The sequence below is a fragment of the Cervus elaphus genome, chromosome 12 (genome assembly GCF_910594005.1).
Source record: "Cervus elaphus chromosome 12, mCerEla1.1, whole genome shotgun sequence".
Classification (NCBI taxonomy): domain Eukaryota; kingdom Metazoa; phylum Chordata; class Mammalia; order Artiodactyla; family Cervidae; genus Cervus; species Cervus elaphus.
Window position 1 is genome coordinate 34,057,876 of NC_057826.1, and position 16,455 is coordinate 34,074,330.

General features: G+C 39.5%; 1 protein-coding gene across 1 annotated transcript in view; it reads left to right on the plus strand.

Moving 5' to 3' along the window:
• ATG14 (autophagy related 14) overlaps positions 1 to 16,455 on the plus strand; it is a 39,115-nt gene that overhangs the window by 5,932 nt on the left and 16,728 nt on the right. The window contains exons 2-5 of the mRNA XM_043920485.1: positions 6,073 to 6,135; positions 7,462 to 7,504; positions 9,739 to 9,820; positions 14,297 to 14,534. Of these exons, the coding sequence (XP_043776420.1) occupies positions 6,073 to 6,135; positions 7,462 to 7,504; positions 9,739 to 9,820; positions 14,297 to 14,534 (426 nt within the window). The remainder of the gene's footprint in view (positions 1 to 6,072; positions 6,136 to 7,461; positions 7,505 to 9,738; positions 9,821 to 14,296; positions 14,535 to 16,455) is intronic.

A 16,455-nucleotide genomic window follows, 5' to 3' on the forward strand; every position in this document is an offset into this window, starting at 1 on the left:
CCTTCATTCCTGCCAGTGGAGTATGTTTTACTACAGTTAACCCTTGAACAACAGGGGTTAATTCACCTATAATTTATAGTTAGCCCTCTTTTTATCAGCGGTTGCTCTGCATCCACAGATTGAATCAACTTCAGACCGTGTGATACTGTAGTGTTTACAGTTGATGAAACCTGCATTGTTGAAGTTGTGTATTTTCTCATACTTTAAGTACTCTAACATAAGTTAGAAGAACTATTCTGATAAGGACTATGTTTTTTCATATTGCATTTGTCCATAAACGTCATACCCTTGAATGCCTAAAAGAACTTAAGGGAGAAAAATATGAAGGCTAGTGATTTTTGGTGTGTTATTAATAGTATCCTAATTCAAGAATACTCAGCTCTCTGACCATTTCTGCTTGTGTAATAGAGATCGCTGTGCTCTTCTCCAGGAAAATTCATGCTGTTTGTTACCCGATAAGTCTCACTGCCTTATTTCTAGAGCCAGAATCATCAACTCTTCACCAAACCTGTGTCCAAATCGGAGCTGGGGGAAATTCCCCACCGCTAATTTGAAAGCTGTCAGTGCTTATTTTCTCCTTTCAGATTTAAGAAACCCAAGGAATATAAGGGTTGACTAATTCTTAAGGCCCTCAGTTGCATATTTGAAAGTTTTGTGGGATTGTTCGGTTTGCCTTTCTTAAAATACAGGAGTAGTGTTTCTTGGACTTTCTGTTGCCATAACCCTAGGCACAAAGTGAATGTAAACCACTAGGATGAGGGAAAGGACTGGGCAGGCAGATGGAAGGATGCGTTATTTTATGAAAGGCACTAAGTAAGTGCTCAGTAAGGTGTAGTCGGTGGTCTGATGGTGTTATTGATCATCTGCACAGAATCAGTAGTAGGATTCCTGATGCCCCTTTTCTGCTCTCAGGGGACAGACTTAGGTGACCAGTCCTGCTTGTGGCCAGATCCGCTGAGTCACCCAGGACGATCTGTGGCCATGGCGCAGCGTGGAGTGATGCGGTCACACTTGTAACTGATCCTCGTCACCCTGCTGTCCCACTGGTGTGGTGAAGTTCTCTGGAGCAGGACAGAGTAACTTCTTAGTTTGTGAAACAGCAGAATCTCCTCTGCCTGTAATGCCTTCCTTCCCTTAGCAGGGCCACCTCTAACCTGTCCTCGGGCAGACGTGACTCCAGAATCTGAGTTGGGTTGTGTATCGTCTCTTGGATTGATAGCACCAGACTGTGTGTGACCACCTGCTCCTGGTTCTCACCACTCTCTATCACAGGGGCACTGTTTAAAGTCGACTTAAGGGAATCCTTTTTTAGGGGGGAAGAAAAGCAAATACAAGTCTGGAGGAATTTGGTAAATAACATAGAAGACATTTTTTAATTGGGAAAGAAAATATTTAAAAAGTGTTTAAAAGCCCTGATGCATGGTACACGTTCACTGGCAGATTCTTTTCAGAAAACTATACAAAACTATAGAGCCATTCAGCAACAACAAGAAAATGGATAAATGTATCTGCCCAAAATTTTGGAAATTTTGTAGAGCAGAATCATAAGTAGTCACTAAGCAAATTGAGAAAGAATTTCAAGATATGGGAAAGGAAAAGAGCTAATTTTCCTAATAACCCTTTAAAAAATCTATAGAAAAGTGAACAAAGGACATAGACTAACAAATGAAAAGTAGCCAATAAGAAATAATGCAGAAAGGCAAATAAATGAATTGTAAACTATCTTTGAAGGAATGGAGTGGGAAGCCAGTCAGGTTAGTAAAGAATAAAATGTGCAGTGCTAAGGGAGAATGAGAACAGGTTGGTAGGGTTGTAAATATCATATGAAATGATTTCAGAAGAAATTTAAAGATAACTGCCAAAGGTTTTCATGTAAATATTTGACCTAGCAGTTTATTTGTAAGAATTTCTTGTAGAGAAACCTAAAAGCTTAAAAGATTTGTGCACCAAGATATTCATTTCTAACATTATTGATAGTAGTGAAAATTTGGAAGCAGTGGCAGTGTTCATCAGTAGGAGTTTCTGTGAATAAGTTATATGATGTCCATTCAGTGAAATTCTATAATGAGATACGTCTTTATGTTCTGACGTGGAAAAAGATACATTTTATGTAATAAACCCAGCTTGAAAGACAGTGTATAAAATAAAATATGCCTTTCCCCCTTTTCCTTTTTTCTTTTTTTTCCCTTCCCTAAGCTATCTCCATGAGTCCTGGATTGGAAAATGCAGAGAATGGACGAGGTGCTGGTGAGCAGTTGGCTTGCTGACCAGGCACATTCCTTGATACCATCTGCTCTTTTGCTCTGTTGACACTACCTATTTTTTCATTTCCTTCATGAAGAATGACATTACTCATGAAGTGTTCGGTACAGGAGGAATTGCTACCTCCTGTTTGTTATTCCTGCTGTCATCTGTATTTTTATGTTTTGAGTTTGGGTTTGTTTCTAACAACCTAGGAGAACTAACCAGCCTGATATAAAGCTGGACAGTGTCATCATCCCAATTTGTTTTAATGCAAAGTGGCATCTTTACAACAGATCCGAAAGGAGCACTTTTATAGCCTTTGAGAGCAGGATTTTCTCTTTTATGTCAGTCCTTTGTTTACACAGGTTGATGAATCTTGTGAATTTGTCATCTCCTTTCAGGTTACCAAGAGCATGAATCACGCGTTACCTCAGTAAGGGAGAAGAAAATACCACATTTGTTTCTCATTTTCAATATAAGGAAATGGAAGCATATAACAAGTACTATGTCTAGTACACAGCCAGTTGCAGAAAATGAATGATTAGATTTCTTAACATTCTGTAAAATGCTCTGTAGTAAGTTGTGGGCACATAGTAAAAGCCTGATAAATTATTTGGTGAACCTATGAATTTGTCCACTTTCTACATTGGTTTCTGAGTTTTCTAATGTTTCCTGTAGTTACCACCTCAGGGGCCATTGCAGTACTACCCGGTAGAATTCTGTGCAATGATGCTCCATATCTGTGCATCCAGTGAAGTGGCCTCCAGCCATGTGTAACTGTTGAAATGTGAGAGTGTCACAGAGAAAGTGAATTTTTAATTAAGTTTTAATTTAGCCACTTAAGTATATAATTCTGTCACATATAATATTGTCTGATTTGCTTTCTTTAATATATGTGGTACATTTTCAATGACTATGAAATGGCAGAGTCATAATTAGGGCATTTTATCCCTTCCATTTAAAACTAGATATCTACGGATATTTCAGATGTGGGACTATAAAAATAGTGTGTTAGACTTCTGTGTCTGGATTATTATTATTATTATTATTTTGGATTATTTTAAGGAAGAGATTTTTAGGGCTGATATGGTTCTGGTTTTATGTTATGGTTCTGTTGAATTGTTTTCATTTAGACTGGGAAATCAGGAGATAGCCAAAAGCCTAATTCTGGACTCCATACCATGTTACCATGGCGGGTAACATTACCTTTATTTCTTTGAAAGTAGTTAATAAGCCACTGTTAGCTCAATTCAAAATCATTGCATGATATTCAGTTCAGTTCAGTCGCTCAGTCATGTCCAACTCTCTGCAACCCCATGGACTGCAGCATGCCAGGCTTCCCTGTCCATCACCAACTCCCAGAGCTTGCTCAGACTGATGTCTGTCAAGTTGGTGTTGCCATCCAGCCATCTCATCCTTTGTCATCCCTTCTGCTCCTGCCTTCAGTCTTTCCCAGCATCAGGGTCTTTTCACATGAGTCAGTTCTTTGTATCAGGTGGCCAAAGTATTGGAACTTCAGCTTCAGAATCAGTCCTTCCAATAAATATTAAGGACTGATTTCCTTTAGGATTGACTGGTTGGATTTCCTTGCAGTCCAAGGGACTCTCAAGAGTCTTCTCCAACACCACAGATCAAAAGCATCAATTCTTTGGCACTCAGCTTTCTTTATGGTCAAACTCTCACATCTATACATGACTGCTGGAGAAACCATAACTTTGACTAGATGGACCTTTGTCGGCATAGTAATGTCTCTGCTTTTTAATATGCTGTTCAGTTTGGTAATAGCTTTTCTTCTAAGGAGCAAGAGTCTTTTAATTTCATGACTGCAGTCACCGTCTGCAGTGATTTTGGAGCCCCCCAAAATGAAGTCTTTCACTGTTTCCATTGTTTGCCCATCTATTTGGCATGAAGTGATGATACCAGATGCCATGATCTTAGTTTTCCGAATGTTGAGTTTTAAGGCACTCTCCTCTTTCACATTCATCTTTAATTCTTCTTCGTTTTCTGCTATAAGGGTGGTATCATCTGCATGTCTGAGGTTATTGATATTTCTCCCAGCAATCTTGATTCCAACTTGTGCTTCATCCAGTCCCTCATTTCGCATGATGTACTCTGCACGTAAGTTAAATAAGCAGGGTGACAATATACAGCTTTGACGTACTCTTTCCCAGTTTGAACCAGTTGTTGCGTGATATTACTCATACATTTTTTTTTAATTTTCTTATTTTAAGGAAGAGATTATTTTACTATTATTTTAAGGAAGAGATTTTTAGGGCCATTATGGTCACATTTTAGGTACTCAGTAGCTACACATGCCTGATGGCTGCCGTGTTGAACAGCACAGATCTAGAAGATTTGAATATCACTGCTTGCCACCTTCAGCTAGTTGACGCTTATAAAACTCTGTACCCAGGAACTATAAAATATACATTCTTTCAAGTGCACATGGAACTTTCACCAAGGCAAAGCGCATCATATGCAAGGCCATAAGACAGTCTCAAATCACAAGATTGAAATCTCATATTCTGGGACCACGTCAGAGTTAAAGTAGAAAAATAACAGTAAGTTACCTAAAAAGCTGGTATATCTGGAAATTGAGTGATACACTTATAAACATATTCTTGATCAGAGGGAATTTTATGGAAAATTAGAAATTTCCAACTAAATGATAAAATACAGCATTTGCAAAAATGTTAAGGGTTTAGCTTTAAGCAATACTTTGGTGGAAATTTGTAACTTAAGGAGAGGCTTAAATTTGATGATTAAAGTTTCTACCTTACACTCCAAAAAATAAAAAAGAAAACTAAATTCCTATTAAGGTAGCAGGAAGAAAATAAGAATAAGGGTAGAATACTGACAAATATAAAAAATGATCTGTGATGTGATAATCTTTCCTTTTGGTAACTTTATTAATAGTGACTTGCTAGCCATAATGACTAGTGATAAATTTAGTGAGAAAAAATTGGACATTACTTTGCCAACAAAGGTCTGTCTAGTCAAAGCTGTGGTTTTTCCAGTAGTCATATATGAATGTGAGAGTTGGACAGTAAAGAAAGCTGAGCACCAAAGAATTGATGCTTTTGACCTGTGGTGTTGGAGAAAACTTGAGAGTCCCTTGGACAGCAAGGAGATGCAATCCTAAAGGAAATCAGTCCTGAATATTCATTGGAAGGACTGATGCTGAAGCTGAAACTCCAATCCTTTGGCCACCTGATGCAAAGAACTGACTCATTGGAAAAGACCCTGATGCTGGGAAAGATTGAAGGTGGGAGGAGAAGTAGATGACAGAGGATAAGATGGTTGGATGGCATCACGGACTCAATGGACATGAGTTTGAGTAAACTCCGGGAGTTAGTGATGGATAGGGAGGCCTGGCGTGCTGCAGTCTATGAGGTCGCAGAGTCGGACACGACTGAGCGACTGAACTGAATTGAGGCACCAATTTAGAGATGAGAGCAAGGTTCAGTTAAGTTTAATAATTACAATTATTTATAATGGAAGCCTCAGTTTCCTTGGATTCAAACTCAATTTAGTGCTCTGATTTGCCTGTTTCGGAAGATAATTTAACCTAGGGGTGAAGAAACCTATAGATATATTTTATAAATCCGTGAAAGAGTTTTAAATCTGAGAATATGAACCTAGTTTTAAGTAACCTAGTTTTAAGTAAAATGGTGGGCAGCCGCGTGCATCCCATCAAGAAGATATGTTCGGGACAGTGACATTTCCGGATGAGTCTGCAGAAATGATTGGCTCTCAGGAATTTGCATAATGTCATTTGCCTGAAAAAAAAAGAACATTTAAATAAAATGCTGCATTTTTTTCTTACAGGTTTATAGACAAGAAGGAAAGATTAAGCCAGCTTAAGAGCAAGCAAGAAGAATTTCAAAAAGAGTGAGTTTTCATTTTGCTTTCTAATTTGTGGGGGTCATCTGGTCACTGCATGGTTTATTTCAGTGCTGTGGTACGCAGATATGTGGGTTGCTGATTTATTGAATTTAGGATACAGGTCTCAGCATGTGAAGAGCCCTGTATCTGGGAGAAACCAAAAGAAGAGATTGTCGAGTTTCTGGAGAACAGTGGGATCAGACATGGGGCCTGATTAATAGCAGGCACAGTGACTGAACGGGTGAATCAGAGAGCTGACCCTGGTAAATGCGTCCAGTACAGAAAGCATGTGACACTAGTGGTGGTGGCTCATGTAGGACATTATTGCTTCTCTTTGTTCTTCTGTATGAAGGTTTTGCAAAGTGTGGTCTGCAGATCATCTACTTAAGATTAAATTAACTTGGTGTTCTGGTTAAAAATGTAGATGCTTGGAATCTATCCTCAGATAATTCTGATTTGATAGGTCTGAGGGGAGGCCTGGGAATCTGAGTATTAGCAAGCACCCCTGACAGATCTCTTATACTCTGGATTTGGGAATTGTCCTGTAGAACATTTTGTCCCAAATTGGTCCAGTCACGTTCTCCATCCATACCCCAGACATGATTAACACATTTATGAGCCGATTAACTCTTCAGAGATGCCCTGCATTAGAGAAACCTGCTTGGATTTATTTTACTCCATCATTTCTCTGACTTTACTCTGTCATAGAAACTTAACTTTTTTCCTATAGAACACTTCATTCTATAGAACAAATTTTAGCCTACACTGACTTGTGCCATTTTAAAGTGGGGGAACTGACAATAGCATTTTAGATCATGAATTATCTTATGTTGTTGTTGGATCACTAAGCTGTGTTCAACTGTTTGTGATCCCATAGACTACAGCTCACCAGGCTTCTCTGCCCTAATTATCTCCCAGAGTTTGCTCAAACTCATGTCCATCGAGTCGGTGATGCCATCTGACCATTTCATCCTCTGTCACCCCCTTCTCCTCTTGCCTTCAATCTTTTCCAACATCAGGGTCTCATTATTATTACTTACGACTGATGGAAATTATTGATTATGATGGAGAGCAAAGGCGATAGCTGTTATGGAAGTTTATTGTATTTACAGAAAGGCTCTGAGCCATACTAAAAGTGCAAAAGGAAGCAGGTAAGAAAAAAATTGCAGAAAGCAGGGGATTTGGAAAACATTTTTAAATACTTAACACCCCACTTTGGTGTATCCAGAGTTTTCTAAGACGTTGTTTTAAAAAGTTGTTGATTTTGCATTTTTGAGCTTTACCAATTTTATTATTTTAAGAGCTTATTTCCTTTATCTCTTCTCCATACAGAGTATTAAGAGCTATGGAAGGAAAATGGATGACAGATCAATTGGTAAGAAGAAGAAGTATTTAAATAATATTCTTTACACTTGAGGTTACATGTTTTTAAATTGGCAGAACTTAAAAAATGATTTTGAACTTAAATTTATTTGTGATCATTTTTTGGCAGTTCTCTGTGAATATATTTCTAGGGCAGGCTTCTCACATATTTCATTTAGATACCAAAAACAGGGTATTGGCAGTTAATTATGGAACCACCATAATGAATAATTATGAGGTCTGATGCTGACAGAAATATACAAGAACAGTTAGATGCTCTTTTTTAAAAAAAATTACTCATCATGAACATACACTTTCTAGATGGGTTAATTGAAAAATAAGCTAAAATAGTAAAAGAAAATATGGGAGAGTGTTTATATAATCTGAAGGTAAGCAGACCTTTATAAGCCATAAAGTGAAACATTTGATACACTGCATACACGTTTAAAAATTGTATCTGTTGAAGACCCTGGCAAGATGAATATAAACTGAGACAAAATGCGTACAACATATGGAAATAAGGAGTTTGATTGATTACAATTTTATTCATTGTTGCTGGAAGTGCATATTGGCATATTTGTTTGAGGGACAGCTTGGTGGTAGTTTGTTGCTTTTGTAATGCATATGTGGTATATATACATCCAGTAGTTTTCCTCCTAAGAAAGTACACATGAATATACAGATTTACAGGTAAAGATTCTGATTGTATCGTTCTTAGTAAAATTAATATATAATTAAATATTCATCAAACAGAATGAGCTAATTATGATACTGTGTAGCTGTTAAAAAGAATGTGGTCAGTCTATATGCACTGGTATGGAATGATATCCAAGGTATTTTTTTTTTTAATGAAAAAAACTCAAATAGTAGGCTCCGGTAAAGTATGATTCCATTTGTGTGTGTGTTTTAAATATATATGCTCTTGAAAGTCTGAAGAGATACACAGTTACCCCTGAATAGTGGGAAGGAGTCAGGCTAACAATCTCATTCTTCTCTTTTGTGATGCTTGCTTTTTTTATAATAGGCATCATTCATAATTTTTAAATACTTATAAGTGAATTTTGCTTATGTTCTGAATGTTCTATAATCAAATTATGTTGTATGGGAAAAAGTCATAAAAGACTATTTATAAAGAATCTCATCCCAGTTTTTCTAAGTTCCTTTCTAAGTTTTCTAGTTTTTCTATCAAAAACTTAAATATTGATTCTTAAAGACTAATATCTTTTAAAAGTGAAAATATCTCATTGCCAGTTTATTCCTAAATTGATCACAGTTCCCGTGAATCTGTTCCCAGATTCACGCCGCTTTGGAGAGGGGAGCATTTTCCCCACTGAACAGTCCTGTAATGTGTTCTGTATCTTGTACTATCACACTACTTAGACAAGTGTTAAACATTATAAACATTTGAATGTTGTAAGCTTTCAGTTGTCCCCATTTATGGAGACATCATGGAATAGATAAATCATACTTTCTAAAAACCAACTAGTATGTCAGATTTTTACTTATCCTTTATTCTCTTTGGGGAAACCGTACCTAAACCTTGGTAATGGGAAAAGGCAGTTTCATGTTTCATAAAATTTTTTCAGGCTTTTCCAGAAATCTTATATGAGTTATATACACTTAAAAAAAAAAAAAGACTTCTGCTCTTTTGTAGTTTTTTATTACTCTGTAAGTAATATTTGCTTATTGTATCAGTGAGATGGTACAGCTGATAGGCTCCTCAGTAACCAGCACTGAGAGTTTAGAGCAGTGCATCCATAGAACTCTCTGATGATACAAATGTTCTGTCTGCACTGCCCGATGTGGTAGGCATTAGCCATAGGTGGTGTTGACATGTACCACCTGACATGTGCGTAGTGGGAGTAAAAACCAAATTTTTAAAAAATTTTACATAATCTCATTGATTTTCAGATAGCCACATAGAACATAGCCACATAGATAGTTCTGTATTGGACAGGACAGGTTAAGAGAATATGCTTCAGCATTTTTCTCTGTACTTAACTAACACAGAAAAGAACTATGTGAATTTCTCATTCTCTCTTAATTTCCTAGCAGCTTCTGTATTGAACCAGAAAATTTTTTTTCTTTTTTGTAATCCACTGGTTACAAAAGCTGTAATAAATATACTGGTCTTTTCTTCATTGCATTTTCTAAGATACACCTCAGGATAAGTAGTGTCCCTAGTAGATAATCATATTAATTGTAAGAGACCAATATTTGTGATATTTGTTTCATACCTTTTTTAAGAGATGGAAAATAATGTCCTGCAAGATGAGGATTGAACAGCTGAAACAAACTATATGTAAAGGAAATGAAGAGATGAAGAAAAGTAAGTAATTTTCCCACCTCTCTCCAACCCTGATAAAGGACTCATGTGTAATTTCATGGGATTGATCAGCTAGGGAGAGAAAGGGGAAGGGGTAGTAGAGGCAATAGCAGCCTGGAAAAGTTAACTGGTTGCCTTTTACTCTTTGTAAAATATTTGTATAAGGAATTTATATAATATATATGTATATATTTCAAGTATATGTATATAAAACATGTATCTGTGTTATATATATTTACAAATGTGTGCATATATACATAAACACATGTGCACATGTAATGACCTTTATAAACTACTTATCTCAGTTTAAAAAGTTGAGTACTGTATGTGTCCCATTTCCCTTAGCTGATAGGAAGCTCAGAGTCAGTTTTGGTAATCAAGTATAATTATTAGTTCAACCAGAAGCAAATATTGACTTTTTCTCCATCAGTGAGTCTTATACATATTTTAATCTGTATTAATTTTGTATTATGTTTGTGTACTTCATATTTTATCACAAGTAGTTGCCAGATTTTAAGAGAATCCTCTTAGAAATCCTGTGTCCTTAGACATAGTGCATGCTGGGATGTCCCTGGTGGTCCAGTGATTAAGACACTGAGCTTCCACTGTAGGAGGTGGGGGTTCAGTCCCTGGCCAGGGAGCTAAGATCCCACATGTCATGTGGCCAAAGATAAATTTTAGGGGGGAAAAAAAAGGTTCATATATTTCTGAAGATCACTGTTTAAAGTTTAAAATGGATTGCTGCCATACCTTGTAAGTCCCTTTATTGTCTACTCATTGCTTTCAGAAGCAAGTATTTTATAGTGGTAGGTAATGGTATAAAAGCTGCCTTTGAAAAACTTGTCCTAATAAAGTGCCTGCGTGGAGTTTCACAGGATTAATAAGCTAGAGAAACAGGGCATCCTGATGAAGAGGTCTCAGAACTACAGCCGGCCCCTCCTGTGCTGTTTGGCTTGCACTGTCCAAAGGCTCTGGGTCAGCAGCAGTGTAGGGACTCGTTACTTACCACGGGTTCACCCACTTTCCCTTCCTCCCTGGATGTTCACAGTAGGAGTTTGCCACCAGGCATCTGTGAACCTCCTGAAATTGCTGAATTGACTGAGTTTGTGTGTTTCTCTGATGGAAAAGTTTAAAACTTTGATCAGCTCCTTTTAATAGGCTCCTGTCCCCCCAAGTATCCTTTTAGTCGCTAAGTCGTGTCTCTTTGCAACCCTGTGGACTGTAGCCCGCCAAGCTCCTCTGTCTGTGGAAAAACATCTACTTCTCCTTCATTGACTACACTAAAGCCTTTGACTGTGGGGATCACAACAAACTGGGGGAAATTCTTAAAGAGATGGGAATACCAGACCACCTTGTCTGTCTCCTGAGAAACTTGTATGCAGGTCAAGAAACAACAGTTAGAACTGGACATGGAACAACAGACTGATTCAAAATTGTGAAAGGAATATGGCAAGGCTGTATACTGTCACTCTGCTTATTTAACTTCTATGCTTATTTAACATCATGCAAAATGCCAGGCTGGATGAATCACAAGCTGGAATCAAGATTGCGAGGAAAAATACCAACAGTCTCAGATATGTAGATGATACCACCGGTATGGCAGAAAATGAAGAGAAACTAAAGAACCTCTTGATGAGGGTGAAAGAGGAAAGTGAAAAAGCTGGCCTAAGATTCAGCATTCAAAAAACTAACATCATGGCATCTGGTCCCATCATTTCATAGCAAATAGATAGGGGAAAAGTGGAACAGTGTCAGACTTAATTTTTTTTGGCTCCAAAATCACTGCAGATAGTGTCTGCAGCCATGAAATTAAAAGATGCTTGTTTCTTGGAAGAAAAGGTATGACAAACCTAGACAGCATATTAAGAAGCAGAGACATCACTTTGTTGCTAAAGGTCCATCTAGTCAAAGCTATGGTTTTCCCAGTAGTCATATACAGATGTGAGAGTTGGGTCATAAAGAAAGCTGAGTGCCAAAGAGTTGATGCTTTCAAATTGTGGTGCCAGAGAAGACTCTTGAGAGTCTCTTGGACTGCAAGGAGATCAAACCAGTTAATCCTAAAGGAAATCAACCCTGAATATTCATTAGAAGGACTGATACTGAAGCTGACTCCAATACTTTGACCACCTGATGCAAAGAGCTGGCTCATTGGAAAAGACCCTAATGCTGGAAAAGATTGAAGGAAGAAGGAGAAGGGGGCGGCAGAGGATGAGATGGTTAGGTAGCATCACTGATTTGATGGACGTGAATTTGAACAAACTCAGGAGATACTGGAGGACTGAGGAGCCTGGTGTGCTGCAGGTCATAGGGTGGAAAAGAGTTGGACACAACTTAGTGACTGAACAATAACAGCAAAGCCCCAAAATACTGAAGGCAACAACCGTGGAAAATATTAGCAAGAGATATGGTTCTCTACTAGTGGAATCTATAGCTGTGATTTCCATCCCTAGCAGATGATTGGTGTCACCTGATAACCATTTTTAAACTCTAGAGAGAATCTGGGCCCTGCCTTGGACTTAGAAAATGAAAATCTCGTTTGTGGGGACTGGGGTCAATGGTTCATAACCTGTCTGTAGTAAAAGACCATTTTTTTCTCCTTCATTTCCAATGTGTCATAAACCAACATCAATAATTTTGTAAAATAACAGTAAAATTAGTTACTAGAAAAGTGATTACATACTTGGATGCCACGGTAATATCACATAGCCATGTCAAAATATTTTTTTTCTAAATTTGCTCTCTATTTCTGTACTTGTTTTGTTTGGTAAAGCTTTGGGCCAGATCCATGGTTCACACTTTGAGTAGTAGCTCTACTCTGATGACCTGCCAGGTTCATAAGCTGTTTGCCACCATCTATATTAAACTGAGAAAATTTTGCAAACAGTTTCAAGGCAGTTAATGAATTCCAGAAGCTCAAGTTTATAGATTAGATTAAGAGTTTGCTACTCAAGAAATAGCCTGTTGTGTGTTTTTTAAAAAAAAAACAACAACAGAATCTTACTGTTAAAGTACCAATTATAAACTGTAGCTCCTGATGAACATTTCTCCAGAATCTTTTGATTTAACACATTGTGATTGCATGATAATATGGCATAGATAGGGAAATTGGATTGTATTTGAAATTTCAGAGTTGAGTTGATCTGTTATTTGCCAAAATAGCAAGAGAGGATTACAGACAGGGAAGATGACATGGAGAGAAGAGTGACTTAACCTGAGTGCATTAGTGCAGGTTGGGTGTCTGTGATGATTTCCTATCACCTTCAAGGAGTTCCAGTATTACATTGGGAAATGTCATTTAAAAAATCTAACCACCATATGGCTCAGGCCATGGCTAGATATTGATAGATACATTTGAGTACTTGTAAAGAGCTCAGTAGAGATCATGAAAATGAATGAACTTAACTGGAAAGTGTGTGAAAGGACCATAGACTTAACCTTCGGGACATTCATATTGATCAGGAATGGTGAAGAGATGAATCAGAGAAGAAAAAGAAGATGTGTGTGTGTGTCTGTGTGTGTGTGTCTGTGTGTGTGTGTGTGTGTATAAAAGAAACTTTATGCCTGCTGTGAAATAACCTAGGTTCAGTTTCATGCGTCCTCAGTCTTGTCTGACTCTCTGCGACCCCATGGACTGTAGCCTGCCAGGCTCCTCTGTCCATGGGATTCTCCAGACAAGAATACTGTAGTGGGTTGACATTTCCTCCTCCAGGGGATCTTCCCAACCTTGGGATCGAACCAGTGTCTCTTGCATCTCCTGCATTGGCAGGGATACTTTACCACTGTGTTACCTGGGAAGCCCTAGGACCTCCATAAAAAGGGCACATATTGGGCAGGATGAGTGTCTGTGTTCTCGGCTGTGTGGCCAGGCTCTGGTGGCCCTTACAGTGGTTAAAATGTTAGTGTATGGTGGGTACTCCTACCCTGCTGGGGGTGCTGCTCCCCACTGTGACTTTTCAGAGTGGTGGTCTGTTTCTTTGTTGCATGACCACCGGCCGTGAGGTTGTCCTCGGGTTCTCTGAGTGGAGCCCAAGGCACACTGAATGGTTTCCTAAGGAAAATCAGGTCTCCAGTGAGTTTTTCAAACTTTGGTATTTTTTCTGCCCAACATACCTGTTCTTCAGTGTTTACTTTAAGAAAGTCAGGTGCTTTGTGTGCTAAACTCCAAACGCAATCCAGCTTCCCTAACTTGAGCTTGATAGTATTGAGTGATGCTTACTAATGTTGATAACAAATGGAGACTCAGAATCATTTTAGTGGTGGTCCCCTTTGCTCTGTGTATAATAACCTCCTTGAACTAAACTCTTGGTCTCCATACTTGGTGAACGTCATCTCATTAATGTTATTGAGGTTTTGCTTTCAATTTAGACATAATGCAGGAAGACACTTAATGCTTTGGAGGCCTTGGTGGGGGAGTGTTAGTGTGCAATATCCAGAAACTGTTTCCAGAGCTTATTGTTGGGTGTGACTTGTTTATTTTAGATACCGAAGGCCTCCTCAAAACCAAGGAAAAGAATCAGAAACTTTATACTCGAGCACAACGGCACCAGGAAAAGAAGGAGAAGATCCAGAGGCATAATCGCAAACTTGGGGACCTGGTAGAGAAAAAAAACATGGACTTAAGAAGTCATTATGAGCGTCTGGCAGATCTTCGGCGGTCTCACATATTAGAGCTCACGTCTGTCATTTTTCCCATTGAGGAAGTAAAGACTGGTGCGAGGTACAGTAAGCAAGTCTTTTGACTCTAGGGAAACCCAATTTCCAAAGATCAAGTGTCTTTCAAGCACGTCAGCACATTTATTGGGCCTCATTCTGGGTTTTCCTGGTGATGAAACTTAAGTCTTATCTGCTTCAGTCTATAGTAAACATTGCACGAAGTTGGGGAGGCAGTCAGGGGGAAGGGTGGTGGCCCTGGGAGAGGTGAAGCCCAAGCTTATGGACTCTTAGAGCTTCCAGAGGAGGGCCGGGCTCACACCCTTCATCCAGAACCATCTGATGTGGCTGCAGGGCCAGTCAGGCTGCTCATTAATCACATGCTGTTAGGCAAGTTCTTGCGCCTTCAAGTCTTATTTCCTTGTCTGTGAGATGGGGATAATAAATGCCTACCTCACAGAGAAATCATGAGCTAGATGGAAGAAAAAGCCCCTGGGTCTCTTACTTGGTGGGCAAGACATGCTGATTCCACCTTTCCCTTGTAACCCTCCCGTCTCGCTCAGGATCAGCTAGGTTGAGGCTCAGGCACCCTCAGGAGCCAGTGGGACGAACAGGATGGGGATTCTCAGCTGGCTGACCGTCAGAGTCACTCAGGAGCTTCAGGAGAAAACAGGTCCCAGAGGACTGAGCTCCAGCCCCCATGTCCCTCTTAGAGTGTTTTATTTCTTAAACTTCCCCAGATGATGCTGGTGATCACACAGATTTGGAAACTTCCACTGAGGAGTTTCGTTTGTTTTCTGGTTAACCATCGGGCCCTTGCCCTTGAGGGTTTTCCTTCTCTGCAATTGCCTTCACTTTCTGGCACCTTTTCCTGGCGCTGGACCGTCAGTGGACTCTTGCTCCTTAGGACTTAGAATTCACTGCCTCCACTTCAGTCTGTCCTTTCACCTGTTGCCAGAGTGAGCTTCCTCAAAGCCCGAAGGTCTGATTGTGCTTCTGACTTGACAGCCTACTCTCTGACACTTAACAAGTCATTTGTCACTAGTGATGGTTAGCAAATATAGAGAGAAAAAGGCAGATTCAAAATAGAGAAGAACTCAGGGCTCAGAAATAGACCCGGAAAGTGGTATTCTGAATTAGTGGGGAAAAGTTGGATTTTCCCCAAAATTGGTATTAAGACAGCTGGCCAGGCCTTTGAGGGGGAAAAAACTGACAAACAGAAGCATTATGCCAGATTACATTTTAGATTTTTTAAATTACATATGAGCCAAAATACCTGTGTTAGAACACATGGTCAACAAGACTAGGATACTGTTCCAGATTGTAGGATACTAAGACTCAGAGAAAAACTTTCTCTTCCATACTTGTGCTGTTTAAATCTTTCCTGTTAGTGTAAATTGCTATGTATCATTCTTCTTTTTTAAGCTAGCAGTGTTGAAGTTATCCCTATGATAAGATACCTTGCTCCGTCCCATTTCTTCTCACCCTGCCTTGAGTGGGGAAGGCGGAAGGAGAGGGACGGCCTAGAACTGGCCGCAGTGTCCTGTGCAGGGCCGCCAGGACTGGGTTCACGTGCAGCTGGTGGCCCAGGGGATGGGTTCTAAACGCAGAGCAGCGCGGCAGGCCCTGCCCTGTCTGGGCGTCTCCCACCTCTTCTTCCAGCACCGTTTTCTGGCATTTCCCTCATGCCTCACACACACCCACGCTGACCTCTCTGCTCCCCAGACACCCTGCGTTCTCGCCACCTGCACGGTACCTGCCGGGCCTTCTCATTCCACTTCCACACTTTAGGCCAGCAGCACTCCAGGTGTAGTCTGTGAGCCTCTCTGGGTCACTGAGGCCTTTTCAGGGCATCTGTGCAGTCAGAACTATTTTCATAATAATACTAACACTTTATTTTCCCTTTTCACTCTGTTTGACATTTGTACTGGTGGCTCAAATGCCGTGGTGGGGAAATCTCCGTCGCCTTGACAGGTTTCAGGGCAGTG